This window comes from Sorex araneus, chromosome 2, assembly GCF_027595985.1.
Source record: "Sorex araneus isolate mSorAra2 chromosome 2, mSorAra2.pri, whole genome shotgun sequence".
Lineage (NCBI taxonomy): Eukaryota > Metazoa > Chordata > Mammalia > Eulipotyphla > Soricidae > Sorex > Sorex araneus.
The window spans coordinates 291,305,664-291,328,125 of NC_073303.1; the positions used below are offsets into that span (position 1 = coordinate 291,305,664).

The 22,462-nt window shown below is 44.3% G+C and overlaps 2 protein-coding genes and 5 non-coding genes across 9 annotated transcripts; 1 reads left to right on the top strand and 6 right to left on the bottom strand.

Annotated features, from left to right (window-relative positions):
* Positions 1–1,192: 1,192 nt before the first annotated feature.
* Positions 1,193–15,563, top strand: RFC4 (replication factor C subunit 4). 3 transcript variants are annotated; one of them, XM_004603252.3, is made up of 11 exons: positions 1,193–1,373; positions 2,326–2,468; positions 4,206–4,284; positions 6,234–6,313; positions 10,985–11,104; positions 12,204–12,347; positions 12,698–12,818; positions 13,444–13,569; positions 14,386–14,466; positions 14,556–14,672; positions 14,752–15,563. In XM_004603252.3, the coding sequence occupies exons 2-11, from the start codon at positions 2,338–2,340 to the stop codon at positions 14,848–14,850; spliced, it is 1,098 nt and encodes a 365-aa protein (XP_004603309.1). In that variant the 5' UTR covers positions 1,193–1,373; positions 2,326–2,337; the 3' UTR covers positions 14,851–15,563. The 3 variants fall into 3 exon arrangements, with proteins under 3 accessions (XP_004603309.1, XP_054983764.1, XP_054983765.1); XM_055127789.1 differs by having other exon boundaries at positions 1,193–1,366; XM_055127790.1 differs by lacking the exon at positions 10,985–11,104.
* EIF4A2 (eukaryotic translation initiation factor 4A2) lies at positions 15,028–21,095 on the bottom strand. The gene is made up of 11 exons (XM_004603023.2): positions 20,983–21,095; positions 20,215–20,260; positions 19,986–20,118; positions 19,558–19,697; positions 18,617–18,785; positions 18,412–18,521; positions 18,026–18,169; positions 17,586–17,723; positions 17,239–17,328; positions 16,935–17,014; positions 15,028–15,676 (listed from the first exon to the last, which is right to left on the bottom strand). Exons 1-11 carry the CDS (start codon positions 21,009–21,011, stop codon positions 15,532–15,534), a joined length of 1,224 nt encoding a protein of 407 aa, XP_004603080.1. The 5' UTR covers positions 21,012–21,095; the 3' UTR covers positions 15,028–15,531.
* LOC129403021 (small nucleolar RNA SNORA4) lies at positions 17,073–17,213 on the bottom strand. Its single transcript, XR_008629011.1, has one exon. It is a non-coding gene; the product is annotated as a small nucleolar RNA SNORA4 (small nucleolar RNA).
* Positions 17,388–17,518, bottom strand: LOC129402942 (small nucleolar RNA SNORA63). Its single transcript, XR_008628956.1, has one exon. It is a non-coding gene; the product is annotated as a small nucleolar RNA SNORA63 (small nucleolar RNA).
* On the bottom strand, positions 17,797–17,974 carry LOC129402632 (small nucleolar RNA SNORA81). Its single transcript, XR_008628744.1, has one exon. It is a non-coding gene; the product is annotated as a small nucleolar RNA SNORA81 (small nucleolar RNA).
* LOC129402943 (small nucleolar RNA SNORA63) lies at positions 18,232–18,359 on the bottom strand. Its single transcript, XR_008628957.1, has one exon. It is a non-coding gene; the product is annotated as a small nucleolar RNA SNORA63 (small nucleolar RNA).
* On the bottom strand, positions 19,800–19,867 carry LOC129402635 (small nucleolar RNA SNORD2). The gene has a single exon (XR_008628747.1). It is a non-coding gene; the product is annotated as a small nucleolar RNA SNORD2 (small nucleolar RNA).
* Positions 21,096–22,462: the final 1,367 nt, after the last annotated feature.

Consider the following 22,462-nt stretch of genomic DNA (forward strand, 5'->3'; position numbering starts at 1 on the left):
TTTGGGGCCACTCTCAGTAGTGCTCAGGTTACTCCTGACTCTGCACTCAGGAGTCACTACTGGTAGCCTCCACAACCATATAGGATGCCAGGGATAGAACTTGGATTGGCCTCGTGCAAGGCAAATCCCCTCCGCACTGTACTATTACTCTGGCCCTGATTTTAAGCTTTGACTCTGGAGTGAGTCCTAAATAACCTGCTAACACTGTTGCTAGTTTGCTGTTAGCCTTTTCCCAGCTAATCCTGTTTTCTTACCAGAAAAATAAAATGAGATTATATTACTTCCCTCGCTGTGTTGTTAAAATGGCAAATAAATACTATCTACCTTTATTAACCTTACGTAGAAGTCATATACAGCGAATGTCCATTGTCTGTATTTTGATGACTTATAACTGTAAACTGGCAACCACAGCCAAATTGTGAGCTTTTGTGGGGCTTGGACCTCTTGGGGGACAAACCCCCGGAGGTGCTCAGGGATCGATCACTCTTGATGGCGTTTGTGGTACCGTATAAGGGTGGTTCTGTTGCGTGCAAGGCAAGCGCCTTACCCGTTATCATCAAATTTAGTGTCTGATAATTAAAAGCATTCTGGGCAGGGATCTGGGAGTAAGCTGCACGGCACAGTCGTTCCTCCGACCGTAGGCTGCCTCTTAACAGGGGCAAACTCCCTACACAGTTACCCGGAATGGCAATAAACACAGGAGCGGGGTCCTCCGGGCGCCTCCTTCCGGCCCTCCCCCGCCCCGTCTTGTGCAGGGTCAAGTCGGTTGCAACCGATTGTTTCACTGCAGAAATGCCAGCAGCGAGCTGCTCCAGGACCAACCAAAGAATTTCAGAGTGTGGCATGGGCCTCCATGCTCAAATCTAGGAGGCGAGGCGCCTCCAAGACCACCCGAGGGCGCGCGCAGCCCCCGCGGACCCCGGCCGGCTCCACCCGCACGCCCAGTGCGCGAGCCGCGCGTCTCCCGGGAGCCGGCGAGGCGCCGCCGTCTGGAGGGACAGAGGGCACCGGGTGCACCTTCGTTCCCACCTAGTACATCTCCTTCCCGTCTCCCTAAAAGTCCGCTGCCTCCTCTGCGGCGTCCGCACCCCAGCAAGGGCCCACAGCTCCGTGGAGGGGGGGAGGGGTGAGGGGTTGCCGCGCCCGCGCGTGTTGCGCGCCGGAAGTGACGCATGGCGCGCCGCACGCTCCCGCCCAGGCAACTCTGTGGCGGGAACCCGCACCTCCGGGCCGGCCTAGCGGGGTTCGGGCTTCCCGGTTTCCTTTCCCCGAAAACCCCGGGAAATTGCCGGCGAACTCCTCGCTCCGGAGACGAGCGGCTGACAGCCCCGCCAGGGGCGCCGGGAACGCGCCGCGGGAGCGGGAGGTAACAGGTGACCGGTCTTGCCTTCGCCCCCTCAGTCCTGCACCCACCCCAGATGTCCCGGGCATTTATTTATTTGTTTGTTTGTTTGTTTGTTTTGCCCATTGGGAGGAGGGCGCATCGGGTCCACGCTGCAGCTTTAGCCTAACCTCCCACCCCCTCTGCGCACCTTCAGCAGAATTGTACACTGCATTTGTGCTGTTAGTTCAGCAGCCCCCGGCAGGGACGGAGCAACTGCGGTGACATTAAAAACCTTATCTTGGGGCTAGAGCAATAGCACAGCGGGTAGAGAGCGTTTGCCTTACACGAGGCTGGCCCGGGCTCGATTCCCAGCATCCCATATGGTCCCCTGAGCAGCGCCAGGCGTAATTCCTGAGTGCAGAGCCAGCAGTAACCCCGGTGCATCGCCGGGTGTGACCCAAAAAGCAAAAAAATAAATAAAATAAAAATTAAAAACCTTATCTTGGACTGGAGCGATCGTACAGTGGGTAGGGCGCTTGCCTTGCAAGCGGCCGACCGCATCCCATCTCCACAGCATCCCAGGTAAACCTCCAGCATCCCAGGTGTTCGCCCCGAACCCACTCCAGGAGTGGTCCCTGAGAACTTCCAGATGCGGCCCAAACAAAAAATAATAAAAACGTTGACTTTGCAGCTATTGCCCCTATTTTATATCCTGTATCCCTCAGTACAATGAAGTCAGAGTATACTAGTTCAAGAAATAGGGGTTTTGTTTATTTTTTCTTGCCACACCCAGCCGTGTTCAGGACTTACTCCCGGCAGGTTCGGAGGACCGTGACGGGGTGCTGGGACCAAGCCAGGGTCAGCCGCCTTGCTCGGCCAAGTGCTTTACTCACCGGACCATCTTTTCGGCCAGTATTTTCTTATTTAGTACAAGATTGTGTTTTCGGACTGAACTTCACTGTTTTCAAGGGTTTTTCTTTTTCTTTCTTGCACCTGAACAGGAGGAAGTAACCATGCAGGCATTTCTAAAAGGTGCCTCTATCAGCACTAAGCCACCAGCAACCAAGGACCGAGGCATCGCTGCCGCTGCAGGGAGCAGTGGAGAGAACAAGAAGGTTAAACCTGTTCCCTGGGTGGAGAAATAGTAAGGATGCTTGTGTTTTTGTTGAAATAATAAATTACTTCCCTAACTCATCTTGATCCCATCGTGGAATTCCTGTGTGACATAGTTTGTTTTATTCAGATGCTGTCCCGAAAAATCAGAGTTAGGTAAGTCACATAATCATGTACCATGGAATGATCTGATTTACTTCTCTTACAGATGAACTAAGAGCATTATAACTAAAGTTCTTGGTTTTAGAAGTTGGGAAAGAACCACAAAGAAAAAGTTTCCATAAGCTGGCTCTAATTCTTGGTTGGTGTTCCACTAAAATCCAAAGAATCTGTTCCCTTTAGTTTGCTTATCAATTTTTCACAAAAATAGAACTTTGACAGTAAAATTTCAGTCAGCTAAAAAATAAGTGACAAGTAGTTCTAGCACTATAAATCTGAAAGTTTTTACCAAGAATTTAAAGATTAATAAACCAAATAAGATGCTCATGTTTCATTTAGCACTACAGTTCTTTTTAAAGTGATAGGTTTAACATAAAATTTTTTAATTATTTTTGTTTGTTTGTTTGGGGGCCATACCCAACAGTGCTCAGGGCTTAATCCTGCTTCTGGGCTCAGTGATCACTCCTGGTAGTGCTTAGGGGACCATATGTGGTGCTGGAGACTGAACCCAGGTCTACTGAGAGTAAACAAATGCCTTGCCTTCTCTACTATCACTCTGGCCCTATATAAAAATTTTATAGGACCAAAATCCTAGGTGTTTCAGCTACCCAGGAGATTGTGTAATAGTAGGTACACGTTGTCTCAGGATGACAAATATGAATACTGCTTATCATTTTGAAAGATCATTTGTTCTGCAATCCATCATTCTCCGTAATATTACCTTTGCCTTATACTCTGCCACCTTCACTCTTGTTACCTGCAGGCATTTCAATAGGAGACCCTGATTTATAACATACACAGGTTTTCCTGGAAATTATCTGTCGTAAAATTCCTGCTTGGCATTGACCTGGGTAATCAGAGAAAATAGGGGTCAGAGAAGACCTTCTGCGTAGTTAACTAAACAAAAAGCCTCATCCTGGGTTGGTGTATATTTACTCCTGTAGACTGGGGAGATGGCTCGAAGTTCCAGAGAGCATGCTTTGTATACAGAGGCCTCGGTTTGATAAGGTACCACATGGCCCCAAAAAACACCTCCAGGAATGACCTCTGAGCACCAGAAGAAGTGTGCCTTCTATTAATTAAATGGACAAATAAATTTGTTCTAGCTCCACTTAAATCATTAAAAAAAGTATTGTGTTAATCCTCAAAATTAATAAGTCTGCATTTTATGTGCAGTAAAATGATGGAAGAATTTGGTATTAACCAGACTAGAGAGACCAGGCTGTATTGGGGCTGGATCGATAGTACAGCGGGTAGGGCGTTTGCCTTGCACACAGCCGAGGTCCCAGATTCAATTCCCAGCATCCCATATGGTTCCCCCAGCACCACCAGGAGTAATTCCTGAGTATATGAGCCAGGAGTAACCCCTGTGCATTGCCAGGTGTGACCCAAAAAGAAAAAAACAAAAAACAGACTGTATTGCCAGAGAGAGAGAGTGATTCTACATAGGGTGTGGCCAAAAAAACAACAAAAAATAATTTTTTTTAAATCCTCATTTTGTTAATTTATGAAAATTACGGCTAGTTTAACAGGTGTAATATTTGAATACTTGACCTGGCTACAGTGATATATATATTGTAATACAATAGTCTCTCTTTTTTGTTCTCAGTCGCCCAAAATGTGTGGATGAAGTTGCTTTCCAGGAAGAAGTAGTTGCAGTGCTGAAAAAATCTTTAGAAGGAGCTGATGTGAGTAGCAAATGATATGTAATGACGTTGGGAAATTAAAAACTATTTACTCATATAACTTTCTTCTCCCATTAAATTCAATGCTGTATATACAGTAGTCATTTGGTAATATGTATGAAATAACTAATTGGTACAGTGGGTGATTTAGTTCAACAAATACTGGGCCAGAGAGATAGTACAGCAGGTAAGGTAGTACCTCTGCACGTAAGTCAAAGTTTTTAATTTTACCGGATTCACTACCACCTCACCTGTTCATTCCCTTTCCAGAAAACATTCAGACCAGGACTGGAGGGGAGGAAACAAGCTCACGGCCCCTGTCAGGCCTTTCAGTAGCTTGTCTGACATGAGGATGCTGAGAACACATATGCCAGTGGCCAGTTCCCTAGGTTTTCAGGAAAGGGAATGAGTGAATTTATTTGTTTGTTTGATTTTAATTACAGTGAGATACACAGTTACAAAGTTGTCTGTGATTGGGTTTCAGTTCTATATAGTCCCAAAACCCTTCCCTTCACCAGTATACATTTCCTAACACCAATGTCCCCAGTTTCCCTATATCCCACTCCCCCCCACACAAACACACACCTGCCTCTATGGCAGGTACTTTTCTTCTCCCCTCCCCTCTTCCTTCCCTTCCCCTCCCCTCCCCCACCCCATGCATGCTTGCATGCAGTGCAAGTCCCTTACCTCCTGTACTCTCTCCAGCTACTTTGTATCTTAAAGCTTAACAATACAGCTGTAGTAGTTATACATTTATATCTTGGCTTATTTATTTGGTGTGTATTGAGTACTGTACAAACTGCTGAGATAACAGATATAAAAACAAATGAAGTTCTTGGCCTTCTTTTTTTTTTTTTTTTTTTTTTTTTTTTGCTTTTTGGGTCTCACCCAGCGATGCACAGGGGTTACTCCTGGCTTTGCACTCAGGAGTTACTCCTGGCGGTGCTCAGGGGACCATATGGGATGCTGGGGATCGAACCCGGGTCGGCCGCGTGCAAGGCAAACGCCCTACCTGCTGTGCTATCGCTCCAGCCCCTTCTTGGCCTTCTTAAGCTTGCCATCTGGGGTGGGCAGCTAATTTACGATTAAACCCAGCTACTCAAACAAATAGTAAATGGAGATCAAATAGTAAGTGCAGATCGAATAAAGTTCAACAAAGACTGATGAGAAAAATAGCAAGGAGACTCATTTTAGATGGGTAGTCAGGGAAAGCATTTAACTTACAAGACAGTAGGAATTAGGAGGCAGAAAAATGATTCAAAAACCATCATAGTTAGACTATACCTTCTTTTTTATTTTTATTTCATCTTCAAGATACCTTACATCACCAGCCTGCGTTTATAGGAACTTAATGAATAAAAGATTTTTAAAAGCTTACCAACCTTCAGGAAGAATATTATAGGAAACCTGGTAGTCCCTTTAAAAATAAGAAGTTTTTGGGGCTGGAGAGGTAGTATAGTGGGTAGGGTGCTTGCTTGCCTTGCATACAGCCAACACAGATTTACTCTCTGGCATCCCATATGGTCCCCAAGCATCATCAGAAGCAATCCCTGAGAGCAGCCAGGAGTAAGCCCCGAGCAACACAGCATGTACCTCCTCCTCATCTTCCTCCTGGCCTCCCTCTGCCCAAAAGAAATTTCCAATTCAGTTTTGAAAATTCCGTCCTAGTGAATTGTTTATAAAGCAATCATGAATATTGATTGACCTTTAGATATTAGAAAGATCTCTTTTGTGTGTGTGTTTGTGGAGAAAAAAAAATAATAGTATTATGTGAAAAAGCAGAAATTAGTCTGTTAACTGTTATATCAATTATATAAGAAATGAGTATATATACATATTCATACACTCTTCTATTATGGAAACATTGGCTCTTTCATACACATTTTTAATCATCACACTTTCATCTATTTATGCCAGAATACACATTTTAAAAATAAAATTTTTCCCTACAGCTTCCTAATCTTTTATTTTATGGGCCACCTGGAACTGGAAAAACATCCACAATTTTGGCAGCTGCTAGGGAACTCTTTGGGTAAGTTAAAAGAGTACACTGGAACCAAGAGATCTGGTGCAAATCTCTAAAAGGCTTGTTTTCTGAAATTTTCCTTTCTGTAAAAGTTTGCATTTGGTTTTACTGAATGTGTTGTGTTCGTTTTTATTTCTAAATTTTTAAGTTAATACCCTTTCATTCATTCCTTTCCAGTAAATGAGCTTGCCAACTTTCCTTAATTAAGGCACTATAACTTACAAAGTTGTTGATGACAATAGGGTTTTGGAAATATGATGTTACAGCTAACAGTTCTACCATGATTGTCCACATCCCACCACTAGAGAACCCAGATTCCGCCCCCCCCCCTTTCTCCTTGAGCAACACTTTTTTTTTGGGGGGGGCAAAGGGGTTGGGCCACACCCAGCGATACTCAGGGGTCACTACTGACTCTGCACTCAGTAATTACTCATGGCAGTGCTTGGGTAACCATTTGCGATGCTGGGTATCTATCTGGGTTGGCCACATGTAATGCAAGTGCCTTACCCCCTGTACTGTTGCTCTGGCTACAAGAAACACGTGGTTTTCTTTGTGGAGGATGGGGCGGGAAGCACACACCTGGTGATACTCAGGGGTTACTCTTGGCTTCACACTCGGGAATCACTTTTGTCTGGTGATGCTCGGGGGACCATATAGGAAGCAGGGGGGTTGAACCCAGATTGGCTGCATAAAACACACGTGCCTTGCACACTGTATGTACCTGAGATACCATCTTTTAATTATAGTTTTAATTTTTTCCCCCTTTGGTTTTTGTTTTGGAGGGCCGCACCCAGCTGTGTGTTTTCTTTTCCCGGCTCAGTGATTGGCAGCCTGCCAAGCACTTGTGGCGCTCAGCGGGCAGGTAGTGCAGGGAGTTGCATTCATGTTCCCTGTGTTCAGAGCACATGTTCTAGCCATTGAGTTCTCCCATTTTGTAACCTTTATAATAAACCTGTTTGAATACTTTTGAAGGCATTGCAAAACAGGGTTAGAGTTAGGGTCCTTGCCTTTTTTTTTTTCCATCACTTTTTTTTTTATTATGAATTTGGAACGTAGAGGACCCAACCCATACATAACCAATTGTGCCAATAATTTAATCACTCCTAATGTTGTCTTTCTGTTTGTGTAGTTGTGTGATAGAATGAGCTCTATCTGATATTGATACCTTGCACCACCCTGTGAATTCCTTCTTCCCCTGAACTTCCTAGGTTCATGTGATGGTGTAAGGCCAGCTCCTTGCCCTACAGGCATTTGAGTGTAAACAGGTATTGATAGTTGATGCAGTGTGAGTCTATCTACATCAAAGAATTATCATGAGCCAAATTCCTGGATTCCTCTTTCTGCGTTGATTGTTTTGGTTTTGCTGACCTGTGTAGAGAAGCCCTTTGTTTCAAGTTGAAAGATAAGATGCTGGGCCTGATATTCCTGGAACATGCACCAATATAGCAAGGTCTATCTTGAGTTTATCCAGAACTTTTTTTTATCAAATATAAGACCAATGAAAATCCTACATAGGAAAATAGTTAGATGCCCCTGAAACAACAAAATATTTAAGGATAATTAGTTCCATCAGTGTGTAAAAAAAAAAAAACAAACACCTAAAAGAGTAAGCTATTGGGGGCCGAGCGATAGCACAGCAGGTAGCCTTGCACGAGGCTGACCCGGATTCGATCCCCGGCATTCCATATGGTCCCCCCAAGCACTGCCAGGAGTAATTCCTGAGTGGAAAGCCAGGAGTAACCCCTGAGCATTGCTGGGTGTGACCCAAAAAGCAAAAAAAAAAAAAAAAGAGTAAGCTATCAATGTTATTTGCAGGCTGGGGAGTTGAGGGGAGTTTAGAGCCACACTTCTTCATGCTCAGGAGTTACTCCTGGCTCTGCACTCAACAGTTATGCCTGGTGGTGCTTGAAGGGACCATATTGGATACCGGGTATCAAACCCAGGTTGGCTGTATGCACTGATAGTACACCAGTGTTCTACCTGCTGTACTATCACTCCAACCCCTTACTTCATTGACAACAGATTTTATTTTTCAAGGTAGTTTTAAGAGCTTTTTTGATTATTTACAACTGTCATTTTGTGATATGGGTTGCCAAAAAATACCCATAATTGTATCGTCATGCATAATGAAATTTTTTTTTCTTTTTGGGTCACACCCAGGAATGCACAGGGGTTACTCCTGGCTCATGCACTCAGGAATTACTCTTGGTGGTGCTTGAGGGACCATATGGGATGCTGGGAATCGAACCCAGTTCTCCCCCATGCAAGGCAAATACCCCACCCACTGTGCTATCACTCTAGCCCCCGCATAATGAAACTTTTAAGAAGTTTATTATTATTCTAGAATAGGTCATTCCAAGTTACATAACTTTCTTATTTTGCAAGGGCCCACACCTATTTCCAGCTCAATGTTTAGGAGCCACTCTAGATAGTTCTCAGGGTCTCTTGTGGCGCCAGAGATCAACTCCAGGGCATCCGCATGCAAAGCGTGTGCTCCAACCCTTCAAGCCATCTTCCCCGCCTAAATTATATGTCTTTTTATAATTATTTTTTTGTGGTGTGGGCCAAAGCAATAGTATAGTAGATACGGTGTTTGCAAGCAGTGATTGACCCAGGTTTGATCCCTGGCACTCCATATGGTCCTCTGAACCCCAGCAAGAGTCAGCACTGAGCATCACAGGGTGTGGCCCAAAAACAACAGAAAATTATTTTTGTTATTTTGGGTCATACCTGGCAGTATTTAGGGGTTATTCCTGTCGGTACTGGGGAGATCATGCAATGCCAGAGATCAAAACAGGTTCGCCACACACAAGGCAAGTATCTTGGGGCTGGAGCAATAGCACAGCAGGTAGGACATTTTGCCTTGCACGAGGCCGACGTGGGTTCGATTCACAGCATCCCATGCGGTCCCCCAGTCACCGCCAGGAGTAATTCCTGAGTGCATGAGCCAGGAGTAACCGCGTGCAATGCCAGGTGTGTCCCAAAAAAAGAAAACAAGGCTAGTATCTTGACCCCTGTACTATCTTTCCAGCCCACCTTTTTTTTTATTTTCTGGTCCAGTGCAGTTTATTGAGTCGCTGTTACAGGGGGGTCTGGGGGAGCAGAGGCCTGCAGTCCAGCCCACCTTTCTGTCATTATTTTATGAAAACAATGACCAGAAAGAAACTTGAACCAATGCTTGGCAGAGTATGCCAGTTGTTTTTATTTATTTGTTTTGTTTTGTTTTGTTTTTTTCTTTTTTGGGGTCATACCTGGCGATGCACAGGGGTTACTCCTGGCTCTGCACTCAGGAACCACCCCTGGCGGTGCTCAGGGGACCACATGGGATGCTGGGAATCGAACCCGGGCCGGCCACGTCCAGGGCAAATGCCCTACCCACTGTGCTATCGCTCCAGCCCCGCCAGTTGTTATTATGTTCCTTTGCTTTCTCATGTTTTCCTACAGTGAGCTACTCTTATAAGGATTATTTTTAGGACCAAGAAGATGGCTTAGAGGGTGAGAGTGCTGGAGCTTTTGTTTCCACCCCTAATACTACCTGGTTGTGGTATAAAACCAAAAAAAAAATTTTTTATATCACTTTTTTTTGGTAGTTCCAGGATCAAACCCTCACACATGCAAGGCAAATCTACTGCTAAGCCATCTCCCTGACTCACTTAAACCATTTCAGATTCCCTGAATAATGCTTACAGCTAACCACCCTATTGGAAATAATTCAAAATATACTATACTTGGGGGGGCAGGAGCGATAGTACAGCAGGTACAATGTTTTTTCTTGTACGTGACCCAAGTTCGATCTTCAGCATCCCAGATGGTCCCCTGAGCAACTCAGGAGTAATTTCTTGAGTTTAGAGCCAGGAGTAATAACCCCTGAGCATCGCCGGGTGTGACCCCAAAAGAAAAAAAATAATAATTAAAAACTAAGTATACTGTACTGCAGCATTGTTTAAAATGGTAACAATTATAAGGTAGAATCAGATAGATATTAAAATGGTATTTACAGTGCTTGTGGTCACAAGGTGACTAAATAGAGCCCTACATAGAAAATTGATTTAAATTTATATTATGTAGTAGCATCTACCCTATTTTTTTAAATGGACGGAACAAAGCCAAAGTGTTAACTTCATGTTATCCCAAAAAGAGGAATACAAGGCTGGTATACAAAGGCTAAGGAGTGGGGGGCAAAGCAATAGTACAACGGGTACCGTGTTTGCCTTTCATGTAGTTGACCTGGGTTCAATCCCCAGCATCCCATATGGTCCCCTGCACGCCATCAGGAGAGATTCCTGAGTGCAGAGCCAGGAATAACCCCTGAGCATTGCCAGGTGTGACCCAAAAAGAGAGGGAGAGGGAGAGGGAAAAGGAAGGAAGAGGGAGAAGGAGAGAGGGAGAGAGAGAAGAGAAAGAGAGAACAAAGGTTAAGGAGTTTGCCTTTCATGCAACTTAGTAAGGTCCACCCCAAGCACAGCCAGGCGTCACTCCTGAGCAGAGCCTCTGTCTGGATGTTGCCCCTGAACAAGGAAAAAAAAATACTGGAGTGGTTGTGGACATTTTATCCATATTGTTACTAGGCAGTTTTTTTAACTTACAGCAGTGCAAATGTTTGGGGGGAATAAAGTAGTTTTAACTTGCAGTTACTTGGGTACTCTGATGTATAATATTTGTTCCATTTTGACGCAGGCCTGAGCTTTTTCGATTAAGAGTTCTTGAGTTAAATGCGTCTGATGAACGTGGAATACAAGTAGTTAGAGAGAAAGTGAAGAATTTTGCTCAGTTAACGGTGTCAGGAAGCCGTACAGAGTAAGTAAGCTCACCTTTTCTCTGTAGTCTGTCATTGTATTTGTTTAAAAGTACATGGGTGGGCAGAAGGTGTTGAGGGCTCTGGGGACAGTTGTAGAGTGAAATGAACATATGGGTAAGAGGTGTAATATTGGAATGTTATATGCATGAACCCTATCTTTGACAGTATTATAAAATTATAAAGTAAAAATTAGACATTTTTACATAATTCATAAAAGTACATGCTTCTGCCAAATGTCCAGCTTCTTTTTCTGTTAGATCACTGTTGTTGTTTTATTTTGGGTTCATACCCAGTGGTGCTCAGGAGTTCTGGCCCTGCACATAGGGGTCCTTCCTAGAGGGGCTCTTTGGACCATAATGGGATGCTGGGGATCTAACCTGGGTTGGCCACTTGCACAGCAAGCACCCTACCCACTATACTATTGCTCCAGCCCTTAGATCACATTTCAGTCTTTTTCAGTTTTTCAAGCACAGAAATTATGTTTAATATTTAACAACTGGTTTAAATTTAAGTAGTTGTTCAAAGTTTTTATAACTGATAATTTTACCTAAGAAATAGTAATCAAATTAGATAGCTGGGTCAGATATTGTGTATATTTCATAATCAGGTAAATTCTTATCCAAATTGAGATGTTCAGGCTGGATTATAGCTGGTAGGGCACTTGCCTTGCATGCAGTTGACCCAGGTTCAACCCTGAGCCCTCCAAGAGTGATCCCTGATCACAGCTAGAAATCTAGTAACCCTGCACACCGCCAGGTGTGGCGAAAAAAAAATTTTTTTTTTAAACAAAAACTAAGATGCTCTTAAAGAGAAACTGTTAATATTTAAAATATAACTGCCTTTAAATAAGGGTGTTTATACTCCTAGTGGAATATACTTCCAATATTAAATTTTTGGTATCTGATCTATATTAAAATTTTATAAAGGCACTCATTTATAGAAAGTGAATGACTGTGTTTTCATATCCACCTCAGCTTATCCATGCATATAAATTTTCTATTTGGGGACCAGAAAGATCACTCAGTGGAGCCCTGACAATAATGTTTTTAAATGAGATTATCATATGAATTAAGATTCCTGTGTATTTCTTTGAATCAGTGGGAAGCCATGTCCTCCTTTTAAAATTGTGATTCTGGATGAAGCGGATTCCATGACCTCGGCTGCTCAAGCAGCTTTAAGACGAACCATGGAGAAAGAGTCTAAAACCACACGATTCTGTCTCATCTGTAACTATGTCAGTCGGTATGTTTATTGCCCTAAAGGTAGAATCAAGGTGGCCTAATTTAAGAAGAGGGGGAGGAGATTTTTAAACTGCATTAATTTGTCCTACATCAAAAATTTGTGTTTTGGGGCTGGAGCAATAGCACAGTGGGTAGGGCGTTTGCCTTGCATGCAGCCGACCCCGGTTCGATTCCCAACATCCCCTATGTCCCCCCAAGCACCACCAGGAGTAATTCCTGAGTGCATGAGCCAGGAATAAACCCTGTGCATCGCCGGGTATGACCCAAAAAGCAAAAAAAAAAATTGTTTTTGATAAAAATTATTTGGGGAGATTCTTTAGGTACCAACTGTCCTTTTCCAATATTTTTCAGAATAATTGAACCCTTGACCTCTAGATGCTCTAAATTTCGCTTCAAACCTCTCTCAGATAAAATTCAACAGCAGCGATTACTAGACATTGCTGATAGAGAACATGTCAAAATTAGCAACGAGGTAATTATTATTAATGTACTGTAATTATTAATTACTTTAAGAAATGCATATGAGGAGACCCTGAGTCAGTTGTTTGTTAATTCAATTTCAGAGTTCCCAAGCTAGGGCAGAGCTATACATATAATTCAAATTCTGCAACAGTAAATCTCTGCAAAGATACTACTCTAGCTAATATTCTACTTCAGAAACTAATGTGGTATTATTAAATTCTGGTAATATCATTGGATATATAGATCTTATTCAATAAGAATACAATTATAATTTGAAATCATATAATCAAAATAGGATGAAAGTATGGAACATTTGTTTCTGTGAATTTCAGAGGCAGGTCTCTTGTGCTGTCTCTGATTTCTGCCACTAGTTACTAAAGTAGGAATGTTTTGGGCTGGAGCAATAGCACAGCAGGTAGGGCGTTTGCCTTGCACGTGGCTGACAAGGATTCGATTCCCAGTATCCCATATGGTCCCCTGAGCACCGCCAGGGGTAATTGCTGAGTGCAGAGACAGGAGTAACACCCCTGTGCATTGCCGGGTGTGACCCAAAAAGCAAAAAAAAAAAGTACAAATGTTTTGACTAGGTTTCTCATTTGTTTGTGGGTTTTTTAAAGCCTTTTTTCCTTTTCCAGGGAATAACCTATCTTGTTAAAGTATCAGAAGGAGACTTAAGAAAGGCCATTACATTTCTTCAAAGTGCTACTCGTTTAACAGGTGGGAAAGAGGTTACAGAGAAAGTGATCACAGACATTGCTGGGGTAAGATCTCTACGTACTCTTCTTCCCACTTGCAGTGCCTATGGCGTAAATAGGTGAAAATCACTGGTTTTAACTGCCAGTCCTTGGCTGCTGCTAGTTTAGAATACTCCTGTCTTGATCAAATTTATCAGACACCCACCATAGTTGTAGTACCATTCATTCACCATTATTAAATTGACCTCTGGTCATTTCTCCCAACTCACTTATGTTATAGACACACCTGGTTTGTTGTGGGGGTGGGTGGTGGAGCAGGGCAGTGCCCATGTAGTAGTCAGTCGCAGGGGCTTTATCGGGTCTTTTTGCCAGTAATTTAACGCCAAGTCCCTTCAGAGATTATGCAGGCCACCCTAGTCTGCTGGAGAGTGAAGGGGTGATGGTGCAGGGAGATGCTCAGGTGACCATGTGGTACTAGGGATCAAAGACAAGCAAAAGTTGCACCTTAATCCCTCCAGTTGTTTATGGGCTAGTATGTGATGCCAGGAAGGCAATTGTTTTTGCTTTTTGGGTCACACTTGACTGTGCAGAGGTTACTCTGGCAGTACACGGGGAACCTTATGGGATGTTGGGAACCCAGGTTGACTGCGTGGAAGGCCAACCCACTATGCTACCACTCCAGACCCAAAGGAAGGTCATTTTAGTCCTAGCAACACACTGCCGGGTGTGGCCTCTCAACACATACCTGTGTGGTTCAGGTGCTTGTATGACTTGGGTCTGGAAAAAAAAAAAATTGCTTAAAGGAAAAGCTATTCTCATGGCAGAGTAATTATAAATGAATGGTAATGAATTAACATTCTCCTTACATGTTACACTTTTTAGGTAATACCGGCAGACACTATTGATGTTCTATTTACTGTGTGTCAGAGCGGCTCTTTTGACAAACTAGAAGCCGTGGTAAAGGTAAACTTACCTAGTTTATAATTTAGTTACAATTAACTAAAATTTTGGCCTACCTGGGTTTACATCTAACTAGGATGGTATTGTTACAGGATTTAATAAATGAGGGACATGCAGCAACTCAGCTGGTAAATCAACTTCATGATGCTGTTGTAGAAAAAGATGATCTTTCTGATAAGCAGAAGTCAGTTATAACTGAAAAGCTTGCTGTAAGTACTTTTTACATTTATGTATTAAAAACCTTTATGTTAAGGTTGTTAATAGTTAATTCATGCTCTTCTTTTTCAGGAGGTGGATAAGTGCTTAGCAGATGGTGCTGATGAACACTTGCAACTGATCAGCCTCTGTGCTACTGTGATGCAACAGCTGACCCAAAATGTTAAATGACATTTTTGTACTTGTTAAATAAATTTGCCAATACGCATTTTAAAGTGAATATACAATTTATTAAACATTCAAACTTCATTAAGACATGTGCAATATGGCAATTTTACTTGGGGTTATACCCTACTAAGATATGATTGCTTGCTGGGGCTTAGCAACAGGGTCCAGTTCACACTTAGCACTAATTAAATACTTTATTGAATAAATACAATACCAAAACAAAATGCATTCAAATGCTTTCTAGAAAAAAAAAGTCAATCTTAAGGGCCTTTCTATTGAGGCTAATGACAAGTACAATAAAGGCAGGTATGCTAGTTTAACATAATTGGCTGATTTTATACAGCACTTATATCTTTTAGTCCACAAGTATATTATTAAATGATAGAGAACATCTAATACAACCATTTCTACATAACTAGGAAATAAATTTCTAAGAAAGAAAGATTTTACAGACCCCATCTTTTATACCCAACCCCAACAGTCTAACTCTAGAGGATAAGCCAATGCCTTTCCTCACAAGAGCTCACGACTAAAGTCGCTCTGCTATCAAAATCTGTATTTCTGATCCGTTATGAACATTGAGACAAGATTCAAATATTCCCAAAGAAAGAAGCACAATGCACGTTGTGATCGCCTATTCAGCAACAGCGAGCACTGCATTCAAAAATTATCTCATCCCAGGAATTAAATAAGGTCAGCCACATTCATTGGCATTTCCTCCACTGTAGTATTGTAGAAAGTCTCAATGTCACGAAGAATCCTCTTGTCTTCTTCAGTAACAAAGTTTATAGCCACACCTTTCCTCCCAAATCGACCCCCTCTGCCAATTCTGTATGAGAAAAAAAAAAGAAAATCATGGAATTAGGATGTCATCTATTGTATTACATGAACTACTGAACATGATGATCCACTTGTTAACCATCAGCTGCTGCTTAACTTATCAAGGTTATAGTTCGTGCTTGTAATTGGAGCACTAGTTGCTGCTAATCAATATCTAGAGAAAAGAATCTTCCTTTGCAGTTAGTGCCAAAAGGATTCAAAGGCTTGTCTGGCTGCAAAATGAGGTTTTGTCCGGATGTCTTGCCTTGAGCATTATTTTTTTTAAAGCAGATGACAGTACAGTGTTTGGGGTAGTGAAATTAAGCCCATACCAAACTGGGCCAGCCAAGAGCAGATGTGAGCCTGGGACAGATGTGAACACCAGGGATAAAACAAAAAGAAGTTATGTAATCCATTTCGACGCACTTCTGGAACAGTATACTGCAAATGCAAATGCTACAAAGGTTAACTATTTCCCAAAACTTACTTTTTCCACTGGGAAAACAAAAGTATTTGGTATGGTGACCCAAACTTATCACTGCTTTTTTGCTCAGTTTTCACACGTTTGACACAAAATTTACTGAACGTGTTACGCTTCCAAAACAACTTTCTACCTTCCTGATAGAAACCAGACAATACAAACCACCTAACAAGCTAACAATCATTGCCTTGGCTGGAACAACTTAAAATATCAAATAATCATGACAAAAGAAAAACAAATATAAATACCGACTCGCTCTTTATTCAAACAGTGTGCTGTTTCGCTTATGATGCCACGTCCTAAATTACGTCAACGCCGTTTCTGAGTGCCATCTCGTCATCAACTGCCGCTATCGACTCCTGTATTTTTTAAAAAGTCTTTTTTTACATCATATAACAAAGTACAATTCAATTTATTTAGGGATAAAGCCACTATAACTAACCAGGGTCTGCTCAAATTGCTACCAGACGACACCGAGAGAAACTCCCGTCTTCACCAGGAAAACACTTGGACACAGATCACTAAGCTCAAGCATAAACTAAGACCAACAAATCTAAAAACAACCTGATCTCTGTAACAAGTCCACAATTTGGTTAACATTTACAGCTGTTTTCCCACTGTGTGCATGACCAGACCAGACCAGTCTTCCCAAGTACAATTACAGCTTTCCACACAAACTGCCATCTTTATTAACCCTAATTCCCTCCAGTGAGATAGCCATTTCGACAAGGTAAGAAAGCAGCATGTGAATTTTTTTTACCAACATATTAACAGAGCATTTACTCACCTGTGAATATAGTTTTCACGATTGGTAGGAAGATCATAGTTTATAACTAATGACACTTGTTGCACATCAATTCCACGAGCCTGGAAGAGATCAGACAATTATCTCAAATCCTAAATTATAAAATTTCTCTATGTAATTAATGTAGGCCACAAGTTAGTAGCAAGCTATATGCTGAGTGATATAGCCACTGTGGAGTGTGGTCTTCAGCTTTTTTTCTCCCAAAAAGTTCAAGCTGGCAAAGGTTACTAAAAAACCTCCCCAAGAATTATCTTTTGGTAGATTAAAGCAAACAACGAGAACTTACCAACAAGTCAGTAGTGATCAGAACACGGCTTGATCCTGATCGAAATTCTCTCATGATAACATCTCTTTCCTTCTGGTCCATGTCACCATGCTGCAAATTAATAGACCTTAATTCAAAACTCAAATAACTCAATAAACAATTTTATAAGCATGTATGAGACCAAGTGTCCCTGGCTGCTACAGGTGTTAAGCAGACAGGTATAGTTAAGAAACAACTTTATTTTAAGCAGGGGGAACGACAACACAGCACTTACAGCTATATTGTAGTCTAAATCCTGCTTGAATAAAAAATATGGGCATCCCTTTTCCCCCCATTCCTTGTTATTGCTAGGTTAGAATACCTCTTACCAAAGCAGAAACTGTGAAGTCCCTGGCATGCATTTTCTCTGTAAGCCAGTCCACCTTGCGTCTTGTATTGAGAAAAATGACAGCCTGCGTAATCGTCAGTGTCTCATACAAGTCACAAAGTGTATCCAACTTCCATTCCTACAGCAAAGAACGTTATGATTATTGTAACTTTTCCCATCTTGCTTTGTCAGAATTTCACTCTAGAATTATGACATATTGCACCAGATCTTAAGACAAAGGACACTGGACATTAAGAAAGAGGTCCACCCCAGTCAATTCAATCTAGTGCAGTTACTTTTCTTCTTGTGTGTACTCTGCTAGCATTATTGCAAAAACCAAGATGTATTCCTGGTTTCTGCAATTTTAGCACAGTGCTTATACAAGAAGGTAGGGCAAAAGTATCTGGTTACACTCTCAAGCTTAATGATTAGGCAAATTACCTCTCTCTCCACATTAATGTAGAATTGTTTGATTCCTTCAAGGGTCAACTCTTCCTTTTTCACAAGGATTCGAATGGGATCTCTCATGAATTTTTTGGTCACTTCCAACACATCAGTTGGCATTGTGGCAGAAAGCAACACAACCTTCAAAGAAACAATTCCATTTAACAAGTAGCACAATTTTCACAATAATGCACAATGCAGTTATGTTTGAGGCCAAGCGTCTCTGTCTTACTACAGAATCGTGCTAGACAGAGATAGTATGCATCAATTACTTTAAGCAGGGGGAACGACAATAGAACACTTTTCAGTTGTATTGTAACAGTTCCTGCATTTAACACCAAATTACTGCATTACTGAACTCCCACAAGTAAATGAAAACTCACCTGAATACTTGTATTTAGTTTTTGAAAAATCTCATAGATTTGATCCTTAAATCCCCGGCTCAACATCTCATCTGCTTCATCCAAAACAAACATTTTGATCCATTTTGGAGCTGTTAAAAAGAAGTTACACTATGAGCCTCCAGATTTTCAGCAATACCATACTTTGAATTCTGAATTAAAATAGTACTTCAATAGTGATACTCACAAAGGTATCTTCTATTTAACATATCAAAAACTCTCCCAGGTGTACCAACAACAATATGTGGTGCTTCAGCCTGGAGTTTTTGCATTTCATTTCGGACATTGGTTCCACCAATGCATGCATGACAAGTTGCTCCCATATAATCTCCAAGTGCCAGAATGACCTTTTGGATCTGAAAGTCAAAGCCTTAATTACTATTCAGCACAATTCCAGACTCAGTTACTAACTTCAGAAGCATACTGACAAGTAACTGGTTTGCAAACAGCTTTTATGCATGCACAACATGAAACTATTCCGCATTTTAAAAAGCAGACTTATCTGCTTCAAAATAAAATTCCCTTAATATTAATATAACTTTCTTTGCATTTTTTAATTCTTTGCTTGTGCTATGTCAATCCTGGAATCCTTGTGCCCCACATTATCAGCTAGGTTAATGAAATAGACATTTCCTACCATATTTCAATGTCAGTGAAGGTGTAAATAGTTCAACAAGCTCTGCAATTAGGGAAGTTATCTTTCCCTCTGGGTAACTGACTTTAATCTTGCTGTACTGCCTACAGTTTTAGCAAGGCTTACTTTAAAGCCATTATAGCAATTAATTTGAAAACATAGCATGCAACAGATGCATCACAAACTACTGAGACAGTCAAATAACATGTCACTGCAGTTTTCATGTTGCACAACTGCATTGAAACGTAAAAATGGGAACAGATCTAGTCCACCCTGAACAGAAAACTTCAAACGTTTCAATCAGCTACAGAACCCTGCAAACCATACCTGCACACCCAGCTCCTGACTTGAAGCATAAACTCCCTGCATGCATGGACAGTTAAAAGGAGAGCTCGAAAGGACCAATTTATACGGTTTTCAATTCTTCACAGTTGTGAAACCTGAAACCTATGCAACACGCAAGCAGTTTTTTTTTTTAACTACACTATCAATACCTGTTGAGCCAGTTCTCTGGTGGGGGCCAATACTAGTGCTTGGGTCTCCTTGAACTCAATCTCCAACTGTTGCAGGATGGAAATAGCAAATGTGGCTGTCTTGCCAGTACCTGACTGAGCTTGAGCAATCACATCATACCCTAAAAAAAGTAGGATACACATTTACCGATCCCACACCAAACCGTTCACTTCTAGTCCACACCATGTATTCCACTTGGAACATGAATCATGCCCCAATAATCAAGTGATCAGCATGAGTATTTTCTTCATTTCAGATCAGTCCCGAAAGATGATTGCCATCATTTCACTTTAAGGAATACAAGTAAGGTGCCAGTCCCCCAGGTTTTTCCCCCTTCCGTGATGGGCCAGGTCTGTGGCACCGCGCTTTAAAAAAAAAAATAAATCCAGCTCCGCGCCGTTGTCCTTACCTTTGATGCAAGGAATAATGGCTCTCTGCTGAATAGCTGAAGGCTTCTCAAAACCGTAAGCGTAGATGCCCCGGAGGAGAGACTCCTTCAAATTCATATCATCAAAGTTATCAACAATCTCATTCCAGTTGCTCTGTTAGGGCCGGGACAAAGACAAGAGCGGAATGAGGCGGGGCTGCACCCGCGCCGCGCCTCGCCCGCGGTCTCGGACCCCGGCCCGCCGGCTTACCTCGATGACACCATCGGGGTCCATTCCCTCTGGGCCGCCATGTTCTCTGCCGGCAACAAGACTCGCGTTAGAACCGTCCCCAGCCCCCGGGGCCCCGCACCTCGCGCCGAGCGCCCCCCAAGGCACCACTCGGACGCCGGCCCCTTCCTTCTCTCCACCACCTCCCGCAGCCCGCTCCGCGCCGCCACCCCGCGGCCCGACTCCGGGCGCTCCCGTCGCCGCCGAGGGCCGTCTCGCGAGAGCGCCGCGCGCCGAGCTCCGCCCCTTCCACTGCGCAAGCCGCGGTGATTGACGCGGGGCCGAGCGGCCTGCCCGGGGCTCAGCCAACGGTTCGCCCGGGCCCCGTTGACGGCCAGGCCCGGCCACCTCCGGGCGGGCGCGGCGCCCCCGCCCGCCTCCCCATCTCCTGCCCGCGCCCACCCCGCTGCCCTTAACGCCTCAGGCCCGGCAGCAAGGCCCGGAAGACGGGCTGCGCCACGGCCTTAAGTCCCGTCGGGCGCCGCAGGGAAACGGGCATCACTGGGAACCGCTTTGTCCAGACAAAAGACCCTCGCCTGCCTCCCACCCCCCGGTTTCCAGATCCTTGCCTCATCTCACCCGGGGGGGTTGGGGGGAGCTTTCCCTCATGGAAGGTTCTCGAAGGGCACGGGTGTGGGGCCTCCCAAGGAAAACACAGGCGCATCTACAAACCACTCAGCGACTTCCGTGCCCTTCCCGCGCCACACCACCTCCCCCTCCCCCCATGACCCCGCGGGCGCCACCCGGTACCTGTTATAATCCGCGGAGCCACCAGACATGATCCGAAGAGCCGCTCAGCGCCCGACTGGAAAGACAGCCGCACCGCGCCACCCGTTTTTTATAGGCTCGCGGCCGGGACCCGTTTCCTGCGGAGGAATTTTCGCAACGCTCTTCGGCCCGCCTCTAAAAATTGCCGCCCCGAGGGTCGCTCCTCGAGAACGGATCCTAAAGCGCGTCGAAGCGTGGGGAAAGCATTTTTTTAAAAAACTAAAACGTGTGGTTCTCGGTGTCGCGGGGCGGCTGGAAACCTCCCGCGCCCTTGGAGGGAGCTGGGGACTCTTTGCTCTGCGGCGGAGGAATATTGCAGCAAGCGCGGCCACCCTTTCCTGCGCGCTCCCCACCCTCGCCGGCTCCTACGGGGTTTCCGCGTCCCCGGCGCAGAGGCGGCCCGGGCCGCCGGGGCCGCAGGGTCGTCCGGGGAGGCGGAAGCAGCCGGCGCGGCGGCGCTCGGGGCGGCCCCCGGGCGCCCCGAGGGGTCCGCGCCGCCGGGGCTCGGCACGGAAGTGGCCGCGTCTCCGCTTCCAACGCGAGTGAGGAGCGCCCGTCTCCGCTGGCCGTGACCGTGAAGAGCCGCTTGACCTTTAGGACCCACATCCCTCGCAGTCCCCGAGCGCCCGTTAGAGAAAATGTCGGCCACCCGGCTCGCTCCCCGGCCCTCTGCCTTCGCGGGCGTGGCCCAGGGCAAGCCGGACCTTGCTAGCGTCTGCTGCAAAAGAGTCTCCGGAATAGCCAACTCGATTAGCAGGATCCCTTCGGTCTCGCCCGGTTCTGTTGTGCTTCCCTCCCTCCGCCCCCTATAATAATGCTAAGGGGATGGAGAGAGTACAGCGGGTAAGGCGGTGGCCCCTTGCACGCGGCCAGCCGGGGGTTGCAACCCGGCACCCCTTATGCAACCCCCGAGCCCCTCCAGGAGTGATCCCTGAGCGCCGCCGGGTGTGGCCCCGAGACAAAACAAGACAAGGAAATGATTGAAAACTTTTGCAAATGGATAACGTACTGTAAAGGAGTAAATTTCCATGACAGTGCAGGGGATTAAAATGGATGCCCTTTCGCAGATACATCCCGTGCCTCGTTGGGACTAGGATAGGTGTTGATTCTAATCTATGTTGGTCTTATTTTTTTCTTTTTCTTACTTCCTAAACACTGAGATCTAGGGGTCGGGAGCACAGGCAGGAGCCTGGCACAGTACAGTTGCAGCCAGCCCAGCACCCCTGAGAGTGACCTCCAGCACTGCAGTGCGTGCCTCCCTGCATTCAAACAAACAAACAAACAAAACGAGTTTTATTGCGGGTGTGAAAGGAATGTTAATTTACTGAAACTGGGAGCGCTACAAACCTTGCTGCTTAAATAAACTGCATGGTTCTGTAAGCTTCTGAGGTTTTTCAACTGTTGCCATACAGCAGGGGCCTTAATAAAAACAAAAATCTCTCCGACCTCCAGCTCCGTTCCA